The sequence below is a fragment of the Cnephaeus nilssonii genome, assembly GCF_951640355.1.
Source record: "Cnephaeus nilssonii genome assembly, chromosome: 8".
In the NCBI taxonomy this organism is placed as follows: domain Eukaryota; kingdom Metazoa; phylum Chordata; class Mammalia; order Chiroptera; family Vespertilionidae; genus Cnephaeus; species Cnephaeus nilssonii.
Window position 1 is genome coordinate 63,686,166 of NC_137079.1, and position 24,907 is coordinate 63,711,072.

Consider the following 24,907-nt stretch of genomic DNA (forward strand, 5'->3'; position numbering starts at 1 on the left):
AATTATTATGTCAAATACTACTGCCTCCCTGGAGCTTCCCCAGATCCCTTTGACCCAAATTAATCTTCATGATCTCGAGTTATAAAAGCATTGTTTACTTCTAACACTATGCATACATTGTCTCTTGCGTTGTAGATAATTGTATATTTGTCAGTCTTCCCAATTAAAAGGTAAGTTTGTCCATCCCTTCCTCTCTTTCTTCTTCTCCTTCCTCTTTCTCTTTTCTTTATTCATAACTTTCTTCAACATATAGTAAGCACCACCTTCCTGTTGATCACTGACAGTGTATCCACAATGAACAAGCCAGACACAGTCTCTAGCATCAATTGACTTTACAGATTTAAGGGCAGAGTTCATGTTGTAACCATCTTTTTATCATTTTTAGTCTCTGTAACATACTGCATACTTGGTCAGTTAAGATTTGAATTTAATATCTATGAGGATTGAAATTTAATTGGACACTCCCACAGTCATAGCCTACTCATAGACTTTTGAAAGACCTATGCTAATCGGTCTTTATTGAAATGAAGAAATATTGAGTGCCTATTTTTTATTATGCTTTTATTTCCTACTGCGATTATATATTTTGTATTATAGTGATTACCAAAACTATATTTTGCTTCTAGGAAAAATATTAGCAGGTTACATAATAGTAAATTCAAATTATTTTGCAAGTTTTTAGTAGCAATAAAAAAATAGTAAGATACTTAAGTAATTGCCAGTGAATTACCTCATTTGTAATGAATTACTTTTCATAAGTGAATGCCAGAGCTAGTTTTGTTTGTATCTTTCAAGTGGGTCTTAAACATGAATTTAATTAAAATAATTTATCATAAGAAATTATTAACATTAAATAATTGTTACAAATTTATTATGATGAAGATGCACTGTCAATTTTAGTTATGATATGAATAAGTATATATGTTGAAAGATCATGTCTAGTTGTCAACTTTTATCAGAATGCCTTGATAATAATTAGAATTCAAGAAGACAGAGTTTAGAGTCTCCTAAGATTCTACAAGTCTTGGATTTCTTGTTTTAAAATTTAATTTGGTCTCCCATTAACACAAAGAGAGAAAGGTAAGGGTATTTCTTTTTTTAAAAAATAAGTTTAAATTAGATCTATTTGCCATGTGTTCTGAAAATCCAAATATCTCATGATCTCTTATAATAACTATTTGTTATTTTATTTAAACCACACTTAGAAGTTAACAATGAAATAGTTTAACCTCTATTTTATACAGCAAATGTTATCTATGGATATTTGGGATTGAAGCTTGATGTTGAGAGCAAATAATGTAAAGAAATAGGAAACACATTATACTCTTCTGAGAACAGATATTCTTCTCTTTAAAATAGAGAACCATCTAGTGAATTGTTGCTATAATATACTGAGTACTACTTACATACTGTGTTACTTGACAACTAGAAATTTCCCATGTAACAAAACGAGCCATTGGCCAGTAAACCAATGCACTGGTAGATGTAACATAGCTTATGTGAACTTAGTACTTATGTTTTCTAAAAGAATAATGGGGAAATAGCTATGGTATTATTAGTCATTTGGATATTTTTTATTTATCTCCCACTATTTCTGGATATTTCAATGTAAAGAAACAGTAAGTATAAAAAAGTAACTATCTTTGGGAGTCAAATATGTGTTTAGAAAACCTATGTGTTGGGATAGATATTTTATAAAGGTAAAAGTGAATGTCCTGCCAGTGAAGAGACAGAAATTTTAGCTTGGTTTTGCCCTCTAGTCATAACATTAGCTGGTCTAGAGAACGTGATTTCTAAGACACCGCCAACTCTTAGGCCTGAATCTGATAATTTAGTGGCCATATATTTTAAATTTATCCTGTAGAATTTTTGTTCATGCCCATGCAACTGGATGGATCTTTTCTTTGATGTGACTTTACATATTATATTTCTTGTAATAAAATACCCTTGGAATCAAGATTTATGTGTAATGATAATATGTAATATAATGATAATGTGATTCCTTCCTGTTTTTTGCAAAATTTATATTCCTTGAATTAGAATGTGAATTAAAATTGTTCTTATCATTGTAAAATTATCTTTATATGAACTTGAATTGTGAATATTCATGTCTTTGGATGTCAGCGGACATTAACAATAGCCTACATGAATGGCCTGCTTATGTTGTGCCACGCACAGTTGAAGTTTGTTGCATGTTCTCCCTCATGTGATTTTCATTACCATCATAACATGTAGATACTTTTATCAGTCCCATTTTTAGAGTAGTTAAGTGAATTGTCTAAGGTCACTTAGTAAGTTGTAGCATATTAAACATTTGATCTAGAGTTTATCAATGCAAATACTTATAAAACAAAACTCTTTATGAGGAGTATGCTTTCTACCAAGTTCCCTTATTGATCCCAGGAACTACAGTTGTAGGAACAGATTTATTGGAGTGATGGCATGCCCTGGCTCTGCCATTTGTTCTGAACTAGTAGTGGCAGCTTTGTCAATAGTGGGGATAGTCATGCCAAAAAAAAAAAAAAAAAATGCAGGGAAGAACCTGCTACCATGGAATGATTGCAAAATAAAGGAAGAAAATTCTCTTTATGGAACACCTGTGTATGTTTTTCATATATCCTATGTCATTTAATGTTCTCATCAATTCTGTGAAACACAAGTAACAGGAATTCCTTTATAAGAGCTGGGGAAAAGTTAACTGAAGCTGATAGAAATTAGGTATTGCAAACAAAGGCCATCTATCTAATGGCAGAGAGAGGTGGGTTGAAACTTAAGTCTTCAACTACAAAGCCTGTATTCTTTGTCCTATATGGTATTTTTGCTATTGCTCTTAATTTTTAAATTTTATCAAATATTTTTGTGAAGTAAAGAAGAGACCAAGCAGCACTTAAGTGGGAATAAACAGGTATACTCTTAAAGCTACTGTTGCTTGTGTGTTCTTTCAGTCTTTTTTATTTCTCTTCCCTCTCTTTATTTTTTTTAGATAAATCTTTATTGTTCAGATTATTGCATTGTTCCTCTTTTTTCACCCCATAGCTTCCTTCTACCTGGTTCCCACCCCTCCCCCTGCCCTTACCCCCACATGGTCCTCCGAGAAATATAGTGAGACCCTCAAGGATATGAAAAAGGACCAATTAGAAATTAAGCATATACTGACTGAAATAAAGAATATATACAGAGATCCAACAGCAGACTAGAGGATCCCAAGAACCTCAAAAATCATAGGTATATGATTTTTGTCCACTCCTCCCGCATCCCCCACACCCCTTTCCCCCCCGAGAATTGTCAGTCCACTCCCTTTCTATGCCCCTGATTCTATTATATTCAACAGTTTATTCTGTTCGTCAGATTTTTTATTCATTTAATTTTTAGTTTCACTTGTTGGCAGATATGTATTTGTTGTCACTTTGTTGTTCATAATTTTTATCTTTACCTTTTTCTTCTTCTTTCTCTTCTTAAAGATTACCCTTCAGCATTTCATATAATACTGGTTTGGTGGTGATGAACTCCTTTAGCTTTTTCTTATCTGTGAAGCTCTTTATCTGACCTTCAATTCTAAATGATAGCTTTGCTGGGTAGAGTAGTCTTGGTTGTAGGTTCTTGCTATTCATTACTTTGAATATTTCTTGCCACTCCCTTCTGGCCTGCATAGGTTCTATTGAGAAATCAGCTGACAGTCGTATGGGTGCTCCCTTGTAGGTAACTAACTGTTTTTCTCTTGCTGCTTTTAATATTCTCTTTTTGTCTTTTGACCTTGGCATTATAATTATGATGTGTCTTGGTGTGGTCCTCTTTGGATTAATTTTGTTTGGGGTTCTCTGTGCTTCCTGGACTTGTAAGTCTATTTCTTTCACCAGATAGGGGAAGATTTCTGTCATTATTTCTTCAATAGATTTTCAATATCTTGCTCTCTCTGTTCTAATGGCACCCCTATAATTCGGATGCTGGTATGCTTGAAGTTGTCCCAGAGGGTCATTGCACTATCTTCATATTTTTGGATTCTTTTTTATTTTTGCTTTTCCGGTTGAGTGTTTTTTTTTGCTTCTATGTATTTCAAATCTTTGACTTGGTTCTTGGGATCCTCTAGTCTGCTGTTGGATCTCTTATATTATTCTTTATTTCAGTCAGTATATGCTTAATTTCTAATTGGTCCTTTTTCATATCCTTGAGGGTCTCACTATATTTCTCGGAGGTTTCTAGAAGATTCTTGAGTAACCTTATAACTGTGGTTTTGAACTCTATAGCCAGTAGTTTGCTTTCCTCCATTTCTTTAATTTGTGACCTGTTTCTTTGTCTCCACATTTTGGTTGTTTCCTTTTGTTGGTAGAGTGGCTTTGTGTGTTAGTTGTCCTTTAGGGCCCAGTGGCTTAGCCTCCCTAATTACCTGAGGTGGACACTCTTGGTGCACCCCTTTTTGGGCTGTGTGCACAGTCTTGTTGTAGTTAAGCCTTGATTGCTATTGGTATTTCTGGGAGGAATTGACCTCCAGGCCAATTGGCTGTGAGGATCAGTTGTGTCTATGATGGGAGAACTTCTGTGCTGGATACACCCTTATGGGGCAAGACTTGCTTCAGTGGGGCTTTGGCACTCACTCAGTCTGCCCCCTGAGTGTGTCTCTAATGGATCTGAAGAGTTGTAATCTGGATGGTCTCACTCTGACCACTGGGTACACTGGCTCTTGGATCTCCAAGGAGGTGCAAAGTCAGCCACTGCCTGAAGCCACCCAGCAGGAGCTACAGAGAGATCTGCAGATTCCTCCTTTTTGTTTGGGGTTTGGAGGTGCTAGGTGAGGCCCAGCTGTGAGGCAATGTAAGCTGCTGTGGAGCCTTGGGCCTTCTTTTGGAGGCTCTGAGGCTCTCAGACCCAGCTGTAGTTTGTTAGATTGCAAAAGGCCAGGCCATTCACATGCAAAAGCCTCTGTGCACAGCTTGGATAGGGTTGTAAATTGGGTGGTGTGGGGTCTCAGGGAATCAGCAGGGCGGAGCAAACAGCTATGGCTGACTGTCGGCCCTGGCCCTGAAGAGGCCCCCTGGTATCTGTGTCCCACAGCACTGTGCAGGAACAATGATCGCTGCAAGCACCTCTGAGAGAAAGTCGCCCTCCCATTCTGGCCTGATGCCAGATAGTCCAGTTTCTTACTGTATGAGTCTGGGTCCCCAGAGTCTTGTTCGGAACTGCAGTTCAGAGCAATTGGGAGCTTGTATCTCCATCCCGATTGAAAAAGACAACAGTGTCCCCAGCTGCCAGCCCCTTTCTTGCGTGCCTCCTTACCTCCGCACTTCAATTCTGCACCTCCGCACCTCCTCTGAGTCTCAGTGTGCTTTTCTCTTTCCTTCTAGTTGTAGAATTTCCACTCAGCCAGCCTTTCTGTGGTTCTGGATGATATCCGTTTTGTCTTTTAGTTGTAGTGTTATATGGTTGTGCTTGGCAGCAAGTTCAAGTGTTTACCTATGCCGCCATCTTGTTGGACTCTCTCTTTCCTCTCTTTAGCTCTGCAGGTTTCTGTTTCAAGTTTTCCTACACCGGTCTTCATCCTTAAGAAGGAATAACATGAGACAAATACTTCTAGTACTGTATCAAGACATTGAGTAATATCACCACCAGTTTTAGCCATCTCACTGTCATAAGAAATATTTACATGTATATTTGTTATAACTCAAATGTAACAGTTACTTGATGTTAGCTATCCTGTATATATTTTATTGTCTGATAATCAAATGAGGACATCACCTTATCATATACTAGAGGCCTGGTGCACAAAATTTGTGCACGGGGGGGGGGTGTGTGTCCCTCAGCCCGGCCTGCACCCTCTCCAATCTGGGACACCTTGGGGGATGTTTGACTGCTGGTTTAAACCAGCAGTCAGATGTCCCTCTCACATTCCAGGACCACTGGCTCCTAACCACTTGCCTGCCTGCCTGATCACCCCTAACCACCTCTGCCTGCCAGCCTGACTGCCCCCTAACTGCTCCCCTGCCAGCCTGATCACCCCCAACTTCCCTCCCCTGCTGGCCTGATTGCCCCCTAACTGCTTGCTCCCCTGTGACATCCTGATCTCACTCCTAACTGCTTGTCCCCTGCTGTCCTGATCGCACCCCTGTCTGCCTGATCGCCCCCAACTGCTTGCTCCCCCTCATTGGCCTGATATCACTCCTAACTGCTTGCTCCCCTTCTGGCCCGATCACCCCTAACCACCTCTGCCCCAGCCCCCGCCACCATGGCTTTGTCCAGAAGGAAGTCAGACTTCCGGAAGATGTCCGTTTGACCTGGTCTAATTAGCATATTATGCTTTTATTAGTATAAATTCTATAGGCAAGCCATCTGATGATTTATTTTATAATATCTCCAGCTAAAGGTAGAAAAGGAAACTAATAGCAATTGAGTGCTATTTCATGTTTCTGTTCTTGGTTCCTCTAAATATAAAAATCAAGGTCACTATTATAATTTTATGGAACTTTCCTGTATAAGGATTTCATTATGAGAAGTAAAATAATGCCTTGAGAAAAGCAATGATATTATCCTCTGAATCTAGCCACATGTTAACTTTTGACCAAGAATAGGAAAGATTTTAAATGATGGCAGATTTGGAATAGAAATGCAATTGGGCTTCTATTTGAGGCTATAAACTATTTTCTTCAATATTCCCCAATAAACTTTTATTACAGGCCGAGATAGTTGCTATCGAATAACCTCTTATCACTCCATTGCGTTATAACAAAATCCTAATTCTATTGAGGAATTCACATTTCTCTTCCAATCATGTGCTTAAGAAGACTCAACACCGAATTCCCTTCCAGATATGAGTCTGGGAGACACATTTCCTTTACCTATCATTGAGTTGGGCATAATTGGATGATACAGTTGTGGCTAGTGAGTTCTGAGAGGTGAGTCTTTAGGATGTACCCTGGAAAAGATTTCTTTGGGGGACAAAAAGAAATATATATATAAAATAAATAGCTCCTCATTGTTTTGTTTGAACGCCCAGAATTATTGTAGCCCACTTGCTAACATGGAAGCATTTTCCAATATATTATGGGTGACTGTGAGGAAATATGGCAAGAATGTGGGTTCCAGATATTGTTAACCTACTGATTTAACCAGCTCTAATTGTTTTCCTGGAATTCTATTTAGAAAGACTACTACGTTTTTAGGATTATATACTTTTTATTTAACTTGAGGATTTTTCTTACTTGTTCACTGCTTCCCACCCAGCTTTACAGCTCATACTTTACAATGTAATGATGTGTCAACACTTCACAGTTGTGACAGTGTGCAGACTGCTTCAGTTGTCATCTGAGTATCATTTTTACATGTTTATAAAGTGATTTGATAGTGGCACATGACAGACATCAAGTAAAACATATTTGTATTAACATTGTAAGCATTGCATTTAGACATAAAAATAATAGTTTGGCTATAGCCTTAGGTATATTTAATGCTCTCATGACTTTTCTTTTCATCTACTCTTTGCTTAGCAGTTTCCACAAGATTCCTAGATATTGGTAAATAGTGATAGCATATTTTCTTTGCTTTTTGAAATTTATCAAGACACACAATGAATATTTTATTGCAATTGTCTTTCAGAATTTAATCAGAGTGTATTTATGGCTGCAAATGTAGACCTAGAAATTATTCTTCTGTTACTAAAATGTTCCATTGCGGTATTCTTATCAGTATTGCAAATCAAGATACATTGAATAAAACAAAATAATATAGAAACATTTTTTTTTCACTTAATGGTATATAATTTAATTTATTTTTTAGGTATTTTTAGTGTGTTTTCAAATACTTTGACATTTTCCACATGACTAAAATTGACAAAATATAGAAATCAACTTTCTTTGTAACAATGGTTCAACTTTTAGATTATGCTCAGATTGTCATACCGAGATGGAAAAAGCCAGGGGGAATGGGTCACTCTTGAAATACTTTGCTTTTCTTATGACACACATTAAACTCTCTGTGATAATCAACACTGTACTGCTGATTTGTTTTGACTGTCTCATTATTTGGAAGAAAGGCTATTGCAGAAGTTTTATGTCTATTTTTGGCCATGTTCAACTGGAAAGGACATATTCCATGTCAAAGGCTTTTCTTGAAGGACTTACAAGCCAGAGCTCAGTGTCTGAGTTTGTTTCCAAACTTGAATTTCTCGAGTTTCAGAGAGACAGACTTGTCTTAGGCCACCAGGCTAGCGCAGCAATGTTTAGTTATTATTTCAATCAAAGAACTGTGTTCCATTACCCTAGGATCTATGTCAAGCTGTGGATTAGGTTCAAAAACCAACAAAAGCTCCTGGTGGTTTAAAGATTGTAAGTATTTTGCTATATTACTGCATTGCAGGCATGAGCACGTTCTTTTAGCATTTTAGAGCTTCACAATTAATTAATTGTGTCTATCTAGCTAAAACACCAGTCAGAGTTACCGTCTGCACTTTTAATGAATCCTTTGAATTCCCTTGATCTTTCTTTTCCTCTCTGTGCACTGTAACATAACTTTCCCCAACCCCTAAAACTTTGATTAATGGAATAAAGAACCAGATTTGAGATACCTGGTTTGTTACTTTCCCAAGCTTCTCTGACCTTGAGGTCAGTTTCGAAATGTACCTCAGCTTTAAAAAAAAAAAATGGTAAATGAGAAAAAACTGTAATTACAAAGCATGACTGTTTTTGCCATGATTTTCCTAAATCACTTACCCAAAAATGTATATATAGTACCTGTATTAGCTATTCACTATACACGTTCAAATATTATGTTTCTTTTCTAGAAAGTAGTTGCTGTTTCTTCAGTTTTCTTTATATTTTATTCTTTTGCTCCCCAACTCTAGGCATGTATATATACAAGTTAGACAGGAAATAAAGTGGGGTCAAAAAAATCATGTTTATCAATTGCTCTTTTGACCGTGTTTTTCCTTGTAACCTTTGGGTAGCATTTCATGGATCCTTGCATGAAATTGAAACCTACTCATTGATTCTAAAACCCTCTACAAACTAATGAAAACTGTCTCAATTTGCTTCAGATTCTGATATCCAGATTTAACCACGTTTTTAGAAAATGTGTTTTTAATCCTCATTATTCTATGCATAGAACTGGACTTTTAAAAAAAAAAATTCAGCATTTACGTCCAAATGTCTTTAATCTCGATATTTTCCATTTTCTCCTAAGTCTCCCTCACTACTCTTGGCAAATATAGCAAAGAAGTATAGCTGCTGGTATAAATGTTCTTCATCCTTGACCCCGGTAGAACTCATTGCCTCCCAGCTGTGCGGAGTGTATTTCTTAGTAGGGAGCCTGGTCTTGCATTCACCTGGTGCTGCTGGTGTAAGCAGCGATCATTTTTGCATTCAAAGGTGGCCAAGAGAGCATAGGGAGGACTGTTCCAGGAATGAATTAGAGCCCAGTTCTGTCCAAATGCTGCCAGGTGGGAAGAGGTTTGGGTGCCCTGCTGAGAGCATTGTGATTTATGGGTGGAATCTGGGGGTGGGGCGGGACAGTTAGGAGCACAGGGCTCTAGCCCTCCTCCTTTTCTGTTTGAGAGTATCTAAGGGGAGGTGCAGAATATGGCTTCTTCCCTTTCTCACAGCTTATGTGGACTCCTTTGGTGATGCAAGGATCTGCCGTATTTAGGCTATGGTGTGCAGATACAGATGTTGGAATTGAGGCCATGACAAGTTTTATACTTTACACCTGAAAAAAATAGCATGTGAGTTCAGAACAACTCAGTTCAGTTTCTTCTCTAGAAAATACTGAAAAACAACACTACCCACAGGCCATTCGTTGTTGGTTGACTGTCAGACGGATAGACTTGTTCCTCTTAAACATGTGAAGTGCGTAACAATAAAATGAATTATTTTGCTACTACTGTTTTTTGTTTCTGAAAATAAGATAATTTTTGTACTAAAACGGGGCAGACAGTACTTAGACAATGTACTGATTTACAATGCATTTGATGAGTATTGAAACCACAATGGGATGTGTGCAATAATACTGAGATTCTCCGGCTCATGTTTTGCTCAGCAGGAGGCTGTGATTTCAGAGCCTTGTGGAGAACACACCATGTCTTCCTCCTCCTCTTGCAGTTTTACATTTAGCTGGAGAGATTGTTCTGTAAGATTCAGCACCTAAAGAATGCCTTTTTTTTAATATTGTTCAAAGCTGACCTCTGCTTTTAGAAAAGTTTATCTGCACTTTTTCATCTGTTTAGAGACATACATTTTTGGTTAAGAGATCGAAGACAATCTTTCTTTGTCTTTTTCTTTCTTTCTTTCTTTCTGAGTGGGAGAGGTTGAGATAAAAAAGAATGACTGCCTTAAAAGTCACACATGGCTGTAATTTAAGATTTTTTTCCCTCTCATTGTCCGTAACAGTTGAAAGAAACCTTCAATGAAAGTTTATTAACTAGGCCAATGCCCGAGGCAATAAAGGTTCATTTATTACCAGTTTCTTGGCTGTTTTTCTTCTTCTATTTTTCGGTTAAACTCATAGGGTAAGATAATACTTCACAAAATTAAACCTTTGACCTTCTGTAGAGTTAAGTCTCCTTTGATTAGATAAAGTAACAATTTATGGTCCAGCATGAGGTTGCACATGAAATGAATAATGCAATAGACTCCGTGTGGACTGAGAATCTATTGCTTTTGAAAAGATGAATGCTGTTTAAAGGGGGAAAAGTCTGCTTAAGTGTGTTGTCTTTATTCAATATGCACTTTAGCAATATTTCAAAAGACTTTACTTCCAATATAAAGTTATGTTTGCATCTTCTAATTCTCTTAAGAAAGGTCTATGGGAAAAATACTGCGAAGAGCTTTTGTAACGCTTTGCAGGATTGTCATACCAGTGATTATGCTGTACATTCCAGGAATTACAGAGGCTGAATTCTAAAAGTAAATGATTGCATGAGAAAAGTGACCATTTCTTTTGTAAATGCAGTTCTATAACGATGGGACAATTACACTATTATAATTTGTGATAATGTTATATGCCACAACTAACATGGCTTACATCAAACTGATACTTAATAATTTTAATAAGAAGCAAAGTAAAAAAAATAAAATATAAAAATAACAACATGAAGTTGGGTTCTTAATTTTAAAACCAATGCATAGGAGTTCAGATTCTGGTGATTATGATGTGGTAACCTTGTGGATATACTAATGTTTGCAAATTTGTTTTGTTTTAGTCATGTTATAAATTTGAAATGACACAACTCCTTGCCAAAAGAGTGACTGTATATAATTTTTCCCGATATTTCTCTCATTTTTCTATGTGTTCATTTCAAACTTCTTTGGGAAAATTGAGAAAAATTTCAAATCCATCAGTGAAAATACTTTATTAGGATTATTTAATTACTACAGAAAGGATACACATACTTCCAGACTCAGAATTGATGTTTATTTCTATCTTTAGCTCAGTGGAGATAGAGAAATGTGTACATAGTACAGGTCCATGTTTCTCACAAAGCTGTTGTGATTAGCTGGTTGTTTAAATTACTAATTGACATGCAGAAGTTGAATGCTTGAGAGAAGTGTTTTAGTTTTAGATTGTTCTTTTTCAATTAGCTTAAATTATTTAAGGCGAATAAATCTACTGCAGTGATTTAGTTTCTTTTAATAGAATCTCATGGCACAACATAAATTAGGTCAAGAGAAGATTTTGGATCACAGAGCTACAGATTTGCTCCTAAAATGAAGAGGTATAAGGACAATTGAAGATTTGCTATGATTTACTAGTGTTTTGCAATAAAATAAAAGGTTCTATCAGAGTACACAAAAGGCTCAAATTTCTTGCCCAGTTAGGAAGTAAATGTTTCTTTCTGTTGGAATGATCTTTGCAGCAAAAAAAGAGGAATGAATGATATAATACCAACCTTTGGTAATTCTTCCATGATGTCCATCTTCTTTGATCCTAGGTGAGCTGGGTTAAATATACTAATCAAATATGAGAAGGGAAATAGTTTTAAATATAACACTTATTTCTTGAACAATAAAGTATGAGGCTGCCTCCAAATCAGACAATTTAAGTAATATGTCTAAATCACACTCAAAAAATTAATTTGACTATGATTACAAAGGTATACCAAAATAAAGGCTTCATTTATTTAACATTCCACCCCCTAGGCGATGACAACTATTTGAGACCTATATTTCTTTTGTATCTTCTCTAGTACATTGTCCTATTTGTTCTTCTAAATTAATCAGGATTGTTCTTTCCATAGCCCAACATTAAAACTGTAAATCAAAACCTACTCTTCCAAGCACTACCATTGGCCTATTAAGCTACATTTTCCTTGTAACTAAGTGAGAAAAATACCTGATTTTTAGGTAGGTATTATATAAATACAAGAATCTAGTGACAAAGGTATGAAGAACATATTGCCTCAGCTAGCTTCTCTGTTCCTTTCGTTGTTCAGTGGATATGGCTGTGTATTGTTCCCAACCCAGACCCTGACCTCTATTTAGAAATTTGTGGGTGTATAAATACATTCATTTATTGAGTCTTTTCCTTACAAAAAAAAGTTTTTAAAAGCTAATAATTGGTATATCTAAAACTTTTGTGGCCACACCTACTCCAGCTGTTTCTATCTCATTGGATAAATTCCCCCAAATAAGATTTACATGTAAAAAAGGGCCACCTATATTCCACATTTTCTTTCTCAATTCTTCTTCTTACCAGTAACCCCAGACTGATAGAGCTCCACATGCTACTTGGATTCTGGGAAAAGAAAAAAAAAGGGGGGGTGAGGACTCTTATTGAGTTATTAATGGATTTAGAAGAGAATTTACATGGTGTTCAGGAAAGGAGAAGAACGTTTGGGGGAGATTATTCTCAAGCTAAAGTGCCAGTGAGGTGGCTCTTTTTCAGGAAAGTAAATTTACGACACCATTTCCTCTTTTCACTTATTATACTGCCTGAACTGTCATCAATATATTGACAAGAAGTCTCTTTTAAAAAATGTCTTTTAGAATATCACATATTCTCAGATACTCTCAGGCTAGTAAGAGCCACCTGCCTAGACTCAACTCATTGAATAATTTGGGATGATGAAAAATGTAGGGAATAGGAAGTGTTGGGCCTTAGACAAACATGGGGACATTTAATTCCCAGTTTATTAGAGAATGGAATAATCTATACCAATAAAAGGGTAATATGCTATTTAGACCAGATAGACTGGATGTCTCCCGGACATCCTTCTGGACAAAGCCACAGTGGTGGGGGCTGAGGCAGAGGTGGTTAGGGGCGATCAGGCCGGCAGGGGAGAGCAGTTAGGGGCAATCAGACCAGCAGGGGAGAGCAGTTAGGGGAGATCAGGCCGGCAGGGGAGAGCAGTTAGGGGCAATCAGGCAGGCAGGCAGGTGAACTGTTAAGAGCCAGTGGTCCCAGATTGCTTGAAGGATGTCCAACTGCCAGTTTAGGCCTGATCCCACAGAGCCTAAACTGGCAGTCGGAAATCCCCCGAGAGGTCCCGGATTGGAGAGGGTGCAGGCCGGGCTGAGGGACCCCCGCCCCCCCCTGCCGTGGATGAATTTTGTGCACTGGGCCTCTAGTAAGAAATAATAAGAAGAGTGCTTTAAAGAAGATTAGAGTCAAGGTTTATCTATTTCACTTTGTTTTAATTTTTTCTATATTCAAGATATATAGTGGAAAATCATTTATTTGCTCTTCTCTTTTTCCTTGTTGTGCCATATTTAAGATATATGACCAGGCTAATATTATAAATACTGTATTTTACCAGTAGAACAGGTTAAACATTTTGTGCATAGTTAAACTAGAATGATTATTTTTGTGGCAAGTATATTCTCAATTTTACAAAACTGAATCACAAATGGACATTTAGATCAGGTTCCTAAGTGAAGTCAACTTATATTTGTGATATCACTTGAGTGTCTATAATCTTGATTTCCTATGCAATTCATAGCTACTTGAGCAAAGGGGATTACTTTTCTTTCAATGATTCTATAGGTTCCTGTGTACTGTACTTTTCTTTTTGCATTTATTGACAGAACTGGTGTGGTCAATGCTGAATGGGGAGTTAGGGGAATTGGGATTACTCTGTCATTATTTAATGGTGTGACTTTATAGAAATGATTAACCTTATTGCCCCTAAATTTCATCATCAGTAAAATAAAAGGGTTGCATTAGATAAAGTAAGTCTTGCTCATTTTCATGTTTTCTAAGTTTATACCCCAACTGGCTGCTAAGAAATATTTTTTCTAAAGATGATACTGTTAAAAAATGGAGTAAAAGTGAATTATTTATTTAAGAACTTTTGGTGTCTAGTTCAAATTTTCATAAATTGCATATTTTCTTATTTTAACCATAGTAATTTTAAATCCTTCATTGATTACATTTCAGCCTGGTTCTATGAGTTAATGATCAGAAGTTGAGTATTCCAAAGACTTTCATGGAAATTCCTCAGTGATATACACATGGCCAAATGACATCCCATGGTGCTCCCTCCTCCTGACTTTAGTATTGGTATCATTCCTTCACTCTGGGCGATAGTAGTTTTAAACTATTCAGAATAAAAATGCTACTTTTGATATCTATTTGATTTATTAGTCATTTTCAAATTATACACTCTCTAGTATATGTTTCTTCAAATTCGTTGGGGTTGATTTGTTACTCCAAACATTTAAAAAATCTAATTAAATCAATTGAAGAACTGAAAACTGGGATAAGGAGTGTTTCCATTAATGGCCTCAAAGATCAATTTTCCTTTTCTCTCCAGAATATAAATGTGTTTCAAAGGGCAAGTAAAGTCAGTCTAATGGACATTAGGAGACAAATTCACACTCAAAATTTTCAATCCACCCAGATTCACAATTAAGTTACTTATTCTGGTTGCTTAACACTTCCATTATTTAATCATTTAAGAATGAGGACAGGCATGTTTCAGTTCCAGTTTTCATTTATTTAGAAAATATTGAGAAACAAAATAACTGTGAAAATTAGTGTCAATATCTTAGACAGCTTGTATTTCATTAAGGAAAGGAAGAAAACAGAGTAAAAAAAAAAAAAAAGTACTGGTACTTTCAACTTGTTATATTGAGCCAAGAGTTCTTCTAAAACTTGGAGTGATTTCAATTGAGTTGTAATTCAAACTCATATGAAGCTTACAATGAATGCACCTTCAACCGAGTATTGCAGAGAGTCTATAGGAACTGTCAGGAACAGAAAGATTACTTCACAGTAATGACTGTTGAATTGAACTATGCTTTTTGATGTTTTACTTCCCGAATTGAATTGTTAGACAAGATTAATTGCACACAGTGAGAGTTTTAAATGAATGACTATGTAAACCATTAAGTTTCTCTGTATGCCATTGGGGGGAAAAGCTGGAAGGTTTAAAAGAATAAATGTATTTAATGTGCAAAATGCCTGGGCTAATTGTAAAATTCTCTACTAACATCCTTTACTGAAAATTGAAACCCACTTTATTCATCTGTCTTGGTTATATTGCTTTGGGTTGAAGTAATTTAATATTCCTGCTTTCCACTAATCTTTTAGCTCAACAGAAGTAAACAATAGGTTTCATAAATTAAAAATACACTCTTCTGAACATGCTTATAAGATTAAAAAAACAAGGCTGTAAACATTTATGACTGAAACAAACTAGATTGTTCAAATACTGCCATGATGTATCATGTATATCAATATGGCACTGATATCAGTTAGAATGCAAACAAGGTTTTAAATGATGTGCCCCTTCATTTCAGCTGGAGAATCCGCTTCACACCATCTGCCTATCAGATGGTTAGGAACCAGGACTGCGTATTAATGCCACATGTTCGATTTTCCTCCTTCTTGTAATGGTTAGATTCATATTGCTAATAGCTGTGCATAAGCACTGTCGATGAAATTTCTGTGACTGTGGAGTGATGAGATATTTATAAGCTGCCTGTCTCCCTGAATAATCAGTAGGAAGAATGCCAGACATAAATAACTTATCAATTCTAGCATATTAATAATAACTACCATTGGCTATAATCTACTGCATGTTTAAAATGGCTTCTTCTAAATTTGGGTAAAGTGGCATAGACTAATAAAAAGTCTATCATATGGAAGCTTTGAATGCGGACTATCTCTTGCATATAATCCATTTTATTTTACCCATTAAGTTTTGGGAAATGCATTTTATATGGAATGCGATGTAAAAGTAGACAACCTATCAAACATTTGGAAGTCATCTTGATGCCTTTGAAACCAAAGATCAAAGATTGGACCTTTCAAGTTAATGAGCAAACAAACAGATCAGAGAAAGAATTTGACAGCAATATGTCTTTTTTATTGATATTTATAATCTACAGTTGTAATCTACGCTTTATAACTAGGGGTACTAACTTATTTGAAATAAATAGACTGGGGACTTTTCCTTTTGTTAAAGAGAGTAATCAGGAGTGTATAATGGCATTTGAAGGATTTATAGGCTGTTTTGATAAAAGTTGAAAGCAGAAGAAGAAAGCTATCTTTGCAAAGTAAAATAAGGTACTTAAGTGGTAACAATGCCTGCTTTCCTTCTAAATGATAAACCTTGGATTGGTTTTAGGATATTGAATGTGAAGTAGTGGAGGTTTTGTATCAATGTAGCACAGAGTGCAGATTTTAGTGATTTTTTTTTGACACATTTGATCAATGTAGTCTACTAAAACAGATGCTTTGATAGAAACATGATGTTTAGATCTCCATTTGTCAAGTGGCTAAATTTTCAGTCTGCTATTAGGTAGCTTTTGTCGCATTTGCATTTTTGTGTGTAGCTGAACAAAAGCAAAACTAAACACAAGGACAGGATGGATATTATGGGTTACTTGATAATATCTACTACCATTTGCAGAGGGCTTAGTATGTGCCCTTAACTGTAGCATATATTATTTCACCCATATTATCTACATCCCTATGAGATCAGAATTGGTATCTCAGATTTTAGAGATTAGGATTTTGAAGCCATAGGAATTATATAGCTTGCTGTGCAGTATTCCTGATAAATTAGATGCATGTTGCCCAGTTTGTATGGCTTTTTGGAATGCCTTTTTTTTTTTTTTCCCCAACCACCATATTTACTCCTCATATAAAAGAGAAGTTAGATAATGAGGTTTTCCCATTCAGTTTCTTATTCAACAAGAACTTAAAAAAAATTATAGCGGAGCATCAAAAAGTGAAAGTAAACGTACAGGAAATCTATAAGACATGATAAAAATAATTTCTAACAATAGCCAGTTTTTAAAATATACATAGAATTTGCTCTGATGGAGCAAAGCAGAATTGGGCCCCTGGCATTGAGTTTGTATCATAAATCAGACAATAATATGACAAGCAATGTTTCTAAATTCTGTGTAAAATCTAGTCTTTTAAATTGTAAGAGATAGAGTTTGTTGAGATCAAATATAAATGAAAAAAAGAAACAAGTTATTTTTCATGATACAGACATTTGGACTCTATCCTAAGTTTGCTTACCAAGCCTTTTCCTGAGGGCCAATCAGACATTTTTTTTTTTTAATAAAAGTGGTCAATGTAGTCTACTAAATCAAATGCTTTGATAGAAACATGATGTTTAGATCTCCATTTGTCAAATGGCTAAATTTTCACTCTGCTATTAGGTAGCTTTTGTGATATTTGAGACTTATTATCCTTTCTCTGAAGGAAAATGTATTTTTTTTTTAAAAATATTTCTCAACCTATTATTTTCATCAGTTATTAAAGCTTCCCCATTGATGATGATAAAATTGGATTTAGAATCTCTTAAAATAAAATAAAATCATATTACATTTGACTTCTCAGTTTAGTACATGTTTCTGTCGCAGTATATGAGATACTACAAATGTTCTTTGAGAGGATGAAAAAGTGTGATTGGTGAGGTAAATGGATTAATCATCCTTTAGTATAAGAGATTTTTAAAAAAATTCATTTATTGATTTGTTCCTTGTTTTCCCTAATGAAAGAAATATGGTAAAAACTTGTGAACTAAATTCAGAATCAGGAGCAATTATTCAAGCTGTTTAAGTAACGATTACAGTAGATAGCAGATAGATTTATGGATGTAGTGTTGTTAGGGATGAATACATGTGTGACTCTGCATCGGAAACAGAGAAGCGCTGCGTGGCCGGGCTGTCCTCTGCTTCTGCTGTGGTAGGCAAAAGGCACAAGACGCATGTCTGCAAGGTGCCGCACACTGGAGCAGTAGATCTCAAACGCTGATTCCTCAGTCCAACCTGATTTTGTATTTTAATGTTTCCTCCTTGATTTGTATGCATACTCACTATTGAGGACCCTTCCATGATGATCTGCTTAGTTAATAAGCTTCCACTCTAAGATGCAGACACACTTTAGTGTAAATTACTGTCATCAAGTAATGGAAGGGCATTGAGCATCAGAATCAACCTGTTGGAAGGTAAACACACTGATTCCTCAGTCCTTCCCAGAAATAGAGTCTGTGGCTATGATTCCAGGGAAGATAACCTCTAATTTTACCATGCACTCCAGATACATCTCTATCTGATGTAGAGTATCACTTTAAGAAACACGGAATTGCCCTAACTGGTTTGGCTCAGTGGATAGAGCGTCGGCCTGCAGACTCAAGGGTCCCAGGTTCGATTCCAGTCAAGGGCATGTACCTTGGTTGTGGGCACATCCCCAGTAGGAGGTGTGCAGGAGGAAGCTGATCGATGTTTCTCTCTCATCCATGTTTCTAACTCTCTATCCCTCTCCCTTCCTCTCTGTAAAAAATATAAAAAACAAAAACAAAAAAGAAACATGAATTACCTAGCTCAGCAGGAACAAGGGGTTATTTTGACGGGGAAGGGCTAAAAGCAGTGGTAAAGTTGCAGTAGTATAAGGTTGAGTATTCAAGGGGCAACAAAAATCTCTATGAAGCCGAGGCAAGGAGAGAAAGCTGAACTGAGGAAAGGACTAGGAGGAGAGAGAGAAGTGGATGGTAAATGTTGTGGGTCGTCAGTGTTAACACAAGTAGACAATTCTTGATTACATAGAAAGTGGTTCACATTCAGAATTCTCTATGAAGTATAGACAAAAAAAAAAGAGAGTTATTTTGTGAGTTCATTGCATTCCCCCCCCCCAAAGGTAACTTTATTAGAGAACAAAATACCTTTATTAGAGAACAAAATACACAATGGGGCTTGTTTCTAAAGCAAGTTATAGATTCTGTGCTAAGTTTGTACTATAGAGACAGAAAATTGGAGGGATTTGAGAATCACATCAGAGATTTGAAGGGGCCACTACAAGGCCAACAGGAAGTGCCATAAGTGCGGGATGTGTGTGTGTGTGTGTGTGTGTGTGTGTGTGTGTGTGTGTGTCTGTCTGTGTGTGTGTGGCTTTTTTGATCTTCTCCATCTGAGGCAGATGCAGCTTTGGTGAGATATGCTTTCTATTAATGAGATTTGCTACTCCTAGTAGATCCAGATTAATTTTAACATAAACATAATGTTTTAAATTATTTACATTAATAGTGTCAAAATAATGATGATATTTCTCCTTTGGTTTTCCAATTAATCTACTTTGAGAAACATTTTTTCATTCAGTGACAATTTGTGCCAGGCATTGGGATGCATATTCTAAGGAAGTATTTCTGTCCTTTCGGATTATAACCTAGTTGAAGGAGCTAACCCTAAACCTACCCCACGACCACAAGCCTTCTCTTTAAAAAAAAAAAAAAAAAGCAAAAATAGTTCAAGGGACTGAGTTTCTCAGATTGCACATTAAAATGACGTGAGGAGCAGTAAAATGAACCCAAATTATACAAATGCAGGGCCCCAACAAGAATCTCAGAAGATAGAACTCAGCTATTTGCATATTTTATAACTCCAGGAGTGATTCAGAGCACAGAAGGTGGCAGACTCCTACAGCAGGGTTGAGAACACAGGCAAGTGGATGGCTAGCTCTACTCTGTAGGAATGGGGTGGGGAAGGTCAGCCCTTTAAAATAAGTGAGTTTTGAGCTGATTTTTAAAATGTTGGTAACTGTTTCCCAGGTAGACTGAAGAGCATAATATTTAATCAACCACATGATGGATGCATAGGTGGGTCTGGAGCAGGGGGCTGGAGAGCTTTTCTAGAAAGTGGGAATAATGTGTGCAAAGTCTGGCTTGAAAGAAGGAATGTAGTCCTTTAGAGGAAGTGGAAGAAGGCCTATATGTCTGGAGCACAGAGATCAAGGGGAACCTGTGGGAACAGATGACTTTACACAGATAGGTCGAAACTGAGCACAAAGGGCCCTCACAGCCAGGCAGAGCTTCCAACTAGCACTTAAGAACAGCCATTGCATGTCACGTTGGATTTTTATTTTCATAAAGTTACACTGACTGCTAAGAGATTGGAGGTGGGGAGAGTGGAATCTGTTAAGAGGCTATTACAGGATTCCAGGGACGAAAATTTGGCAGCTTGCACTAGAGAAAACCAGTGGGAATGGAGAAAATTGGAAAGATTTGAAGGCTATTAAAGAACTAAATGTGTGTGACACACACACATTATATGTTATGTCATTTGGAATTTTATTAGAAATGTACAACCGGGGAAACTGTCAAGTGGAAAAACAGAAGAGCACCATAAATAAGATTAGATAGATGATAAAATTATTAAAAATATTTTTAAAAAGTTGACAATTAATGTAGTCAGCTAAGGAGAAGTAGATTTTTTCTATCTGAGGGAACTGCGGCCAGCCATGGTGTCCATACCTAGGACTGCACTTGTCTATTGAGGAGCTGGAATGCAAGGCATGCCTAGTTTTCACTCAACATGATGTGGCATTCTTCACCTAGTTTATCTTATTTAATTCTTATACTACCCCTTTGTGAATATAATGGTTTTACAGATGAAGAAACCATGCTCAAGAAGATTTTATGGCTTCTCCAATGCCATGTCATGCATAGTTATGTTTTATGCTACTGAATTAGATTCAGATATTCAGTATAATAGCAATCACATCTCAAGTTGTAGGTTTGTCTTTTTTATTCAAATACTACAGAAACATATTTACATGCTGCATAAATCCAAGTTAAAGGCCCTAGAAGTGTCATAACTTGGAGATGGAATGACATTAGTCAACGAAGAGAAGGGACAAGTAAGATGTGCACATTTGTAACAAGTCAAAGTTGAGGAAGAGAGATTTTCTGGGAAACACTAAGAGGACTTTAAGAGAACAGGAAAGAAAATATTCTGGAACATCTTCGAAGGAAATGAGTAACTGGGGAGAAAATTCAATCATAGGAAGATGAGAGAATCATTTCAAGTTGGAACTTGAAAGGCAATAAATGCGAGCTCCAGACCCAGAAGAATTGTTTGAATTTAGATCAGTGCCTTTTTTTGGGGGAGTGGTTATCAAGTTTTCATGCAAAGATCTAATCTGAAGGTTTTGTGTTGGGGTGAAGGTAGTCAAGACCTCTTTGGTTTGATTTGAAGGAAAGCTGAGCTCTTCTTCTAATCTCAAAAAAGAAAAAGAAAAAAAAGGCAGATATTTCTACTGAAAAAGACTTTCTTATAATTACTGAGACTGTAACTTATTTGCTGTAGTAACCAGAAGTGATGATTAGTGGGGAGGAAAAGGAGGAGAGAATTGTTCAGTCTCTAATCCACTAGCTGGAAGTGGAAATAAATCACATAGATAAATTTAAACCAGGCTGAAGAACTGTTGTCAGAATCTATGAAGCAGCCATAGCAGAAACAGAGGGAGATGGTGGTGGTATATATTGTCTCAGGGACTATTAAAGTTTTACAGTGAGAAGAGATCACATATTTCAGTGTATGATTTTTTGCAGATGAGGAATGCCAGGATAAAGTGAATTGCCTTGGTAAAAGTTCAAACATTTAGCCCAGTTGGTGTGGCTCAGTGGTTGAGCGTGGACCCATGAAGCAGGAGGTCAGGGTTCCATTCCCAGTCGGGGCATATGCCCAGGTTGCGGGCTCAATCCCCAGGAGGCAGGGTGCAGGAGGCAACGGATCAGTGATTCTCTCTCATCATTGATATTTCTATCTCTCTCTCTCCCTTTCCTCTCTGAAATAAATAAAAATATTTTTTAAAAGTTCCAACATTTAAAGAAAACAAACATTCCCCTGATCAAACACCGCTGCTGGCTATGTCTATGCTATACATAAAGCATGGCCTTAGTTTCCTGCTCTTTTATAATCTGATCAACTCTTATTTCTAATCTCACGTCCACTTCTACCTTCTGTTCTCTGGCTGAACAGAGACAGATCGCTCTGCACAAACGTAATGGCCTGTGTCAGGAAGTGCGTCATGGGGCAAGGATGTTCCAGAAAAGGGGAACAGCATGTGTGAAAGCACAGGCTTCGAGAGGCAGGGCGTGTACAAGTCCTGGGGGCATGCTCGGTGTAGCTGGGGTGTGGCATGAAAATGAGGAAACTTCTGGTGACAAGGTAGGTTTACTCCTTAGGGCAAGACTTGGTGAACTGTTACGCAGTTCCAATTTTCCCCCTTGCGGCAGCTGGAGAGGATTTTAAGCAGAGAATGACATGTTCAGATTGGTTTGTCTGAGATATAATCCTGGCTGCATTCTACTACTATCCTTCTTTGTATGAATTATGTTTCTGCTAATATTTAATTTAGGAGTTTAGAGAGCACTCTCCCATTTATATCCTTTTTTTTTTTTTGGCTAGGTGGGAATGAATATATGTTATCAAAGTATGGCATAAAGGTGTCAGATACTTTAATGTGTTTGTATGCGTATTATATAAAGCACATGTACTATTACATCAAAAAATCCGATTTTGAATGACCTCATTTTTAATTTATTCTTTTAAGGTCTGACAGCAGCAGCTGCAGCAGCTGCCGCTGCTACCAATGCAGCGATTGCGGAAGCAATGAAGGTGAAAAAAATCAAGTTAGAAGCCATGAGCAACTATCATGCCAGTAATAACCAACATGGAGCAGATTCTGAAAATGGGGACATGAATTCAAGTGTCGGTGAGTTGTATGTTCACGGAAACGTAGTGTAATCATTTTGCTACCAAATTACTTTCTTTTCAAGAACAAAACTATTGGTTACCCATTCAAAAAGTTGCTCCTTTTAGCTCCAAATCAGTGTATATTTTGACGATACTACTTAGCTTCTAATAACATGCAGTTTAAATAAATAATTAGCAACATTATTTTTTTTATTGTAAGATCAACTTAATGCCTGCAACTTCTATAAGCATCCAGTTAACATCTTTCATAATACAAATAAGTTTTAATAATTGGAATTCTAAAGTATTGGTTATGGGTAAGGTGGCAGAAGAATATTTACAAACAAAACCATACTCTTTATCTTTTTTATTCTTAATGTGTTTCTTCTTCAATAAGAAGCAGCCAACATATAACTTAATCCTTTCATGTGCTGCCAAGAATAAGAATTATGTTGATAATTAATTTTTTCTATATACAACTATTATCCATTTTTCTCATATTAGATATACAACTTTAATTTTTCTTGATTTTTTTTTCTTGTGGTATGGAGAAAAGATGAAATGTTTGCAGTCACTATTTAAACCAAAGGGACAGTTTTTTTCTTTGCAGAATAAATCTGGGTAATTTGTTTTGTCAAACACAACTTCAGTGTGAGTTAAATTTTTTTTCATTGACATCTTTAGGTACCCATGTGTTGGTGAGACACAAAATTTTATCCTGCCACTGTACTGTGTTGTTTCCTTTTAAAATGTAGAAATCATGCTCAAAATATAATTTAACAAGAGAAATTTGGATGCTATAAGATGTGTGTAAGATACAGTATCTACCAAATGTTCACACAGGACACAATTGTTCATGACAGTTCTATTAAGTTTTCTTTTCCATGCATGATTTTATCAGATTATTTCTTTATATAATGAGCTCTCCACTTTCAGTACATTGGCATGTGGTTAAGAATGTATGGGGAAATACTATGGATAGAAAAACATCAGTGCTTGCATTTGTGGTGATTCCAGTGAGAAGATAGGGCAGCAGATTGTTTAGGTCATTTACATGCATAAAGTTAGACTTTTAAAAGTTAAAAACTTGTGACTGTATGATCATCTGAAAGGTGCCATTGCTCAATTCAGGTGTAGGGAAGAAAGGGTATTTTCTGATAAATGAAAAACAAACATGGGGTGGTTTTAAACTGGGTGAAAGAAGTCAACCTGAGAAGATATATGTGATTCTATTACCCTGGCATTTTATTTAAATATATGTATATATATGGATGGAGAACAGATCAGTAGTAGCAAGAAGTGAAGGAGTGGTATATTTATAAAGGGAGCTTTTTCAGAGTGATGGAATATTTATGTATCTTGATTGTGGTGGTGGCTACATGAACAATGAGTTAAAATTCATAGAACTGTACCATCCCTGCCCACAAAGTGAATTTTACTGTATAATAATTTTAAAAATAAATAAAAAAGTTAAAAATGATTGAAGTAGCCCTGGTTGGGTAGCTCAGTTGGTTAGAGCATAGTCTCAATACACCAAGATTGAGGGGTTCCATCCCTGGTCAGGGCACATACAAGAATCAACCAATGAGTTCATAAATAAGTAGAACAACAACCCATATGTTGTTCTCCCCCCCCCCCCCCACTCTCTCTCTCTCTCTCTCTCTCTCTCTCTCTCTCTCTCTCTCTCACACACACACACACACACACACACACACACACACACAATCTCTCTCTCCCTTCTCTCCCTCTCCCTTCCTTTCTCTCTCTAAATATCAATACATAAAAAATTTTATGAAAAATGATTGAAGTAAAATGAATTGTAACTAGAGCATAATTAGACACCCACTACAAATTTTAATTATTATTTTGAAACATAATATGGATTGTTACCAAGTTTTAGAAGAGTAAGATTTCCATGCAGGCTATTCTTAATAGTTGGTTTTGGGAGGAGAGATAAACAAATTATGCATTTTAATAACATTTAAAGAAAAATATAT

General features: G+C 36.4%; 1 protein-coding gene across 2 annotated transcripts in view; it reads left to right on the forward strand.

The window, feature by feature from the left end:
* The window catches only part of DACH1 (dachshund family transcription factor 1), a gene marked incomplete at its 3' end in the record, with an annotated part of 435,140 nt that overhangs the window by 207,242 nt on the left and 202,991 nt on the right, over positions 1–24,907 (forward strand). For both annotated transcript variants that reach the window (XM_079778550.1, XM_079778549.1), the window contains exon 3: positions 22,768–22,929. In XM_079778550.1, the coding sequence (XP_079634676.1) occupies positions 22,768–22,929 (162 nt within the window). The remainder of the gene's footprint in view (positions 1–22,767; positions 22,930–24,907) is intronic.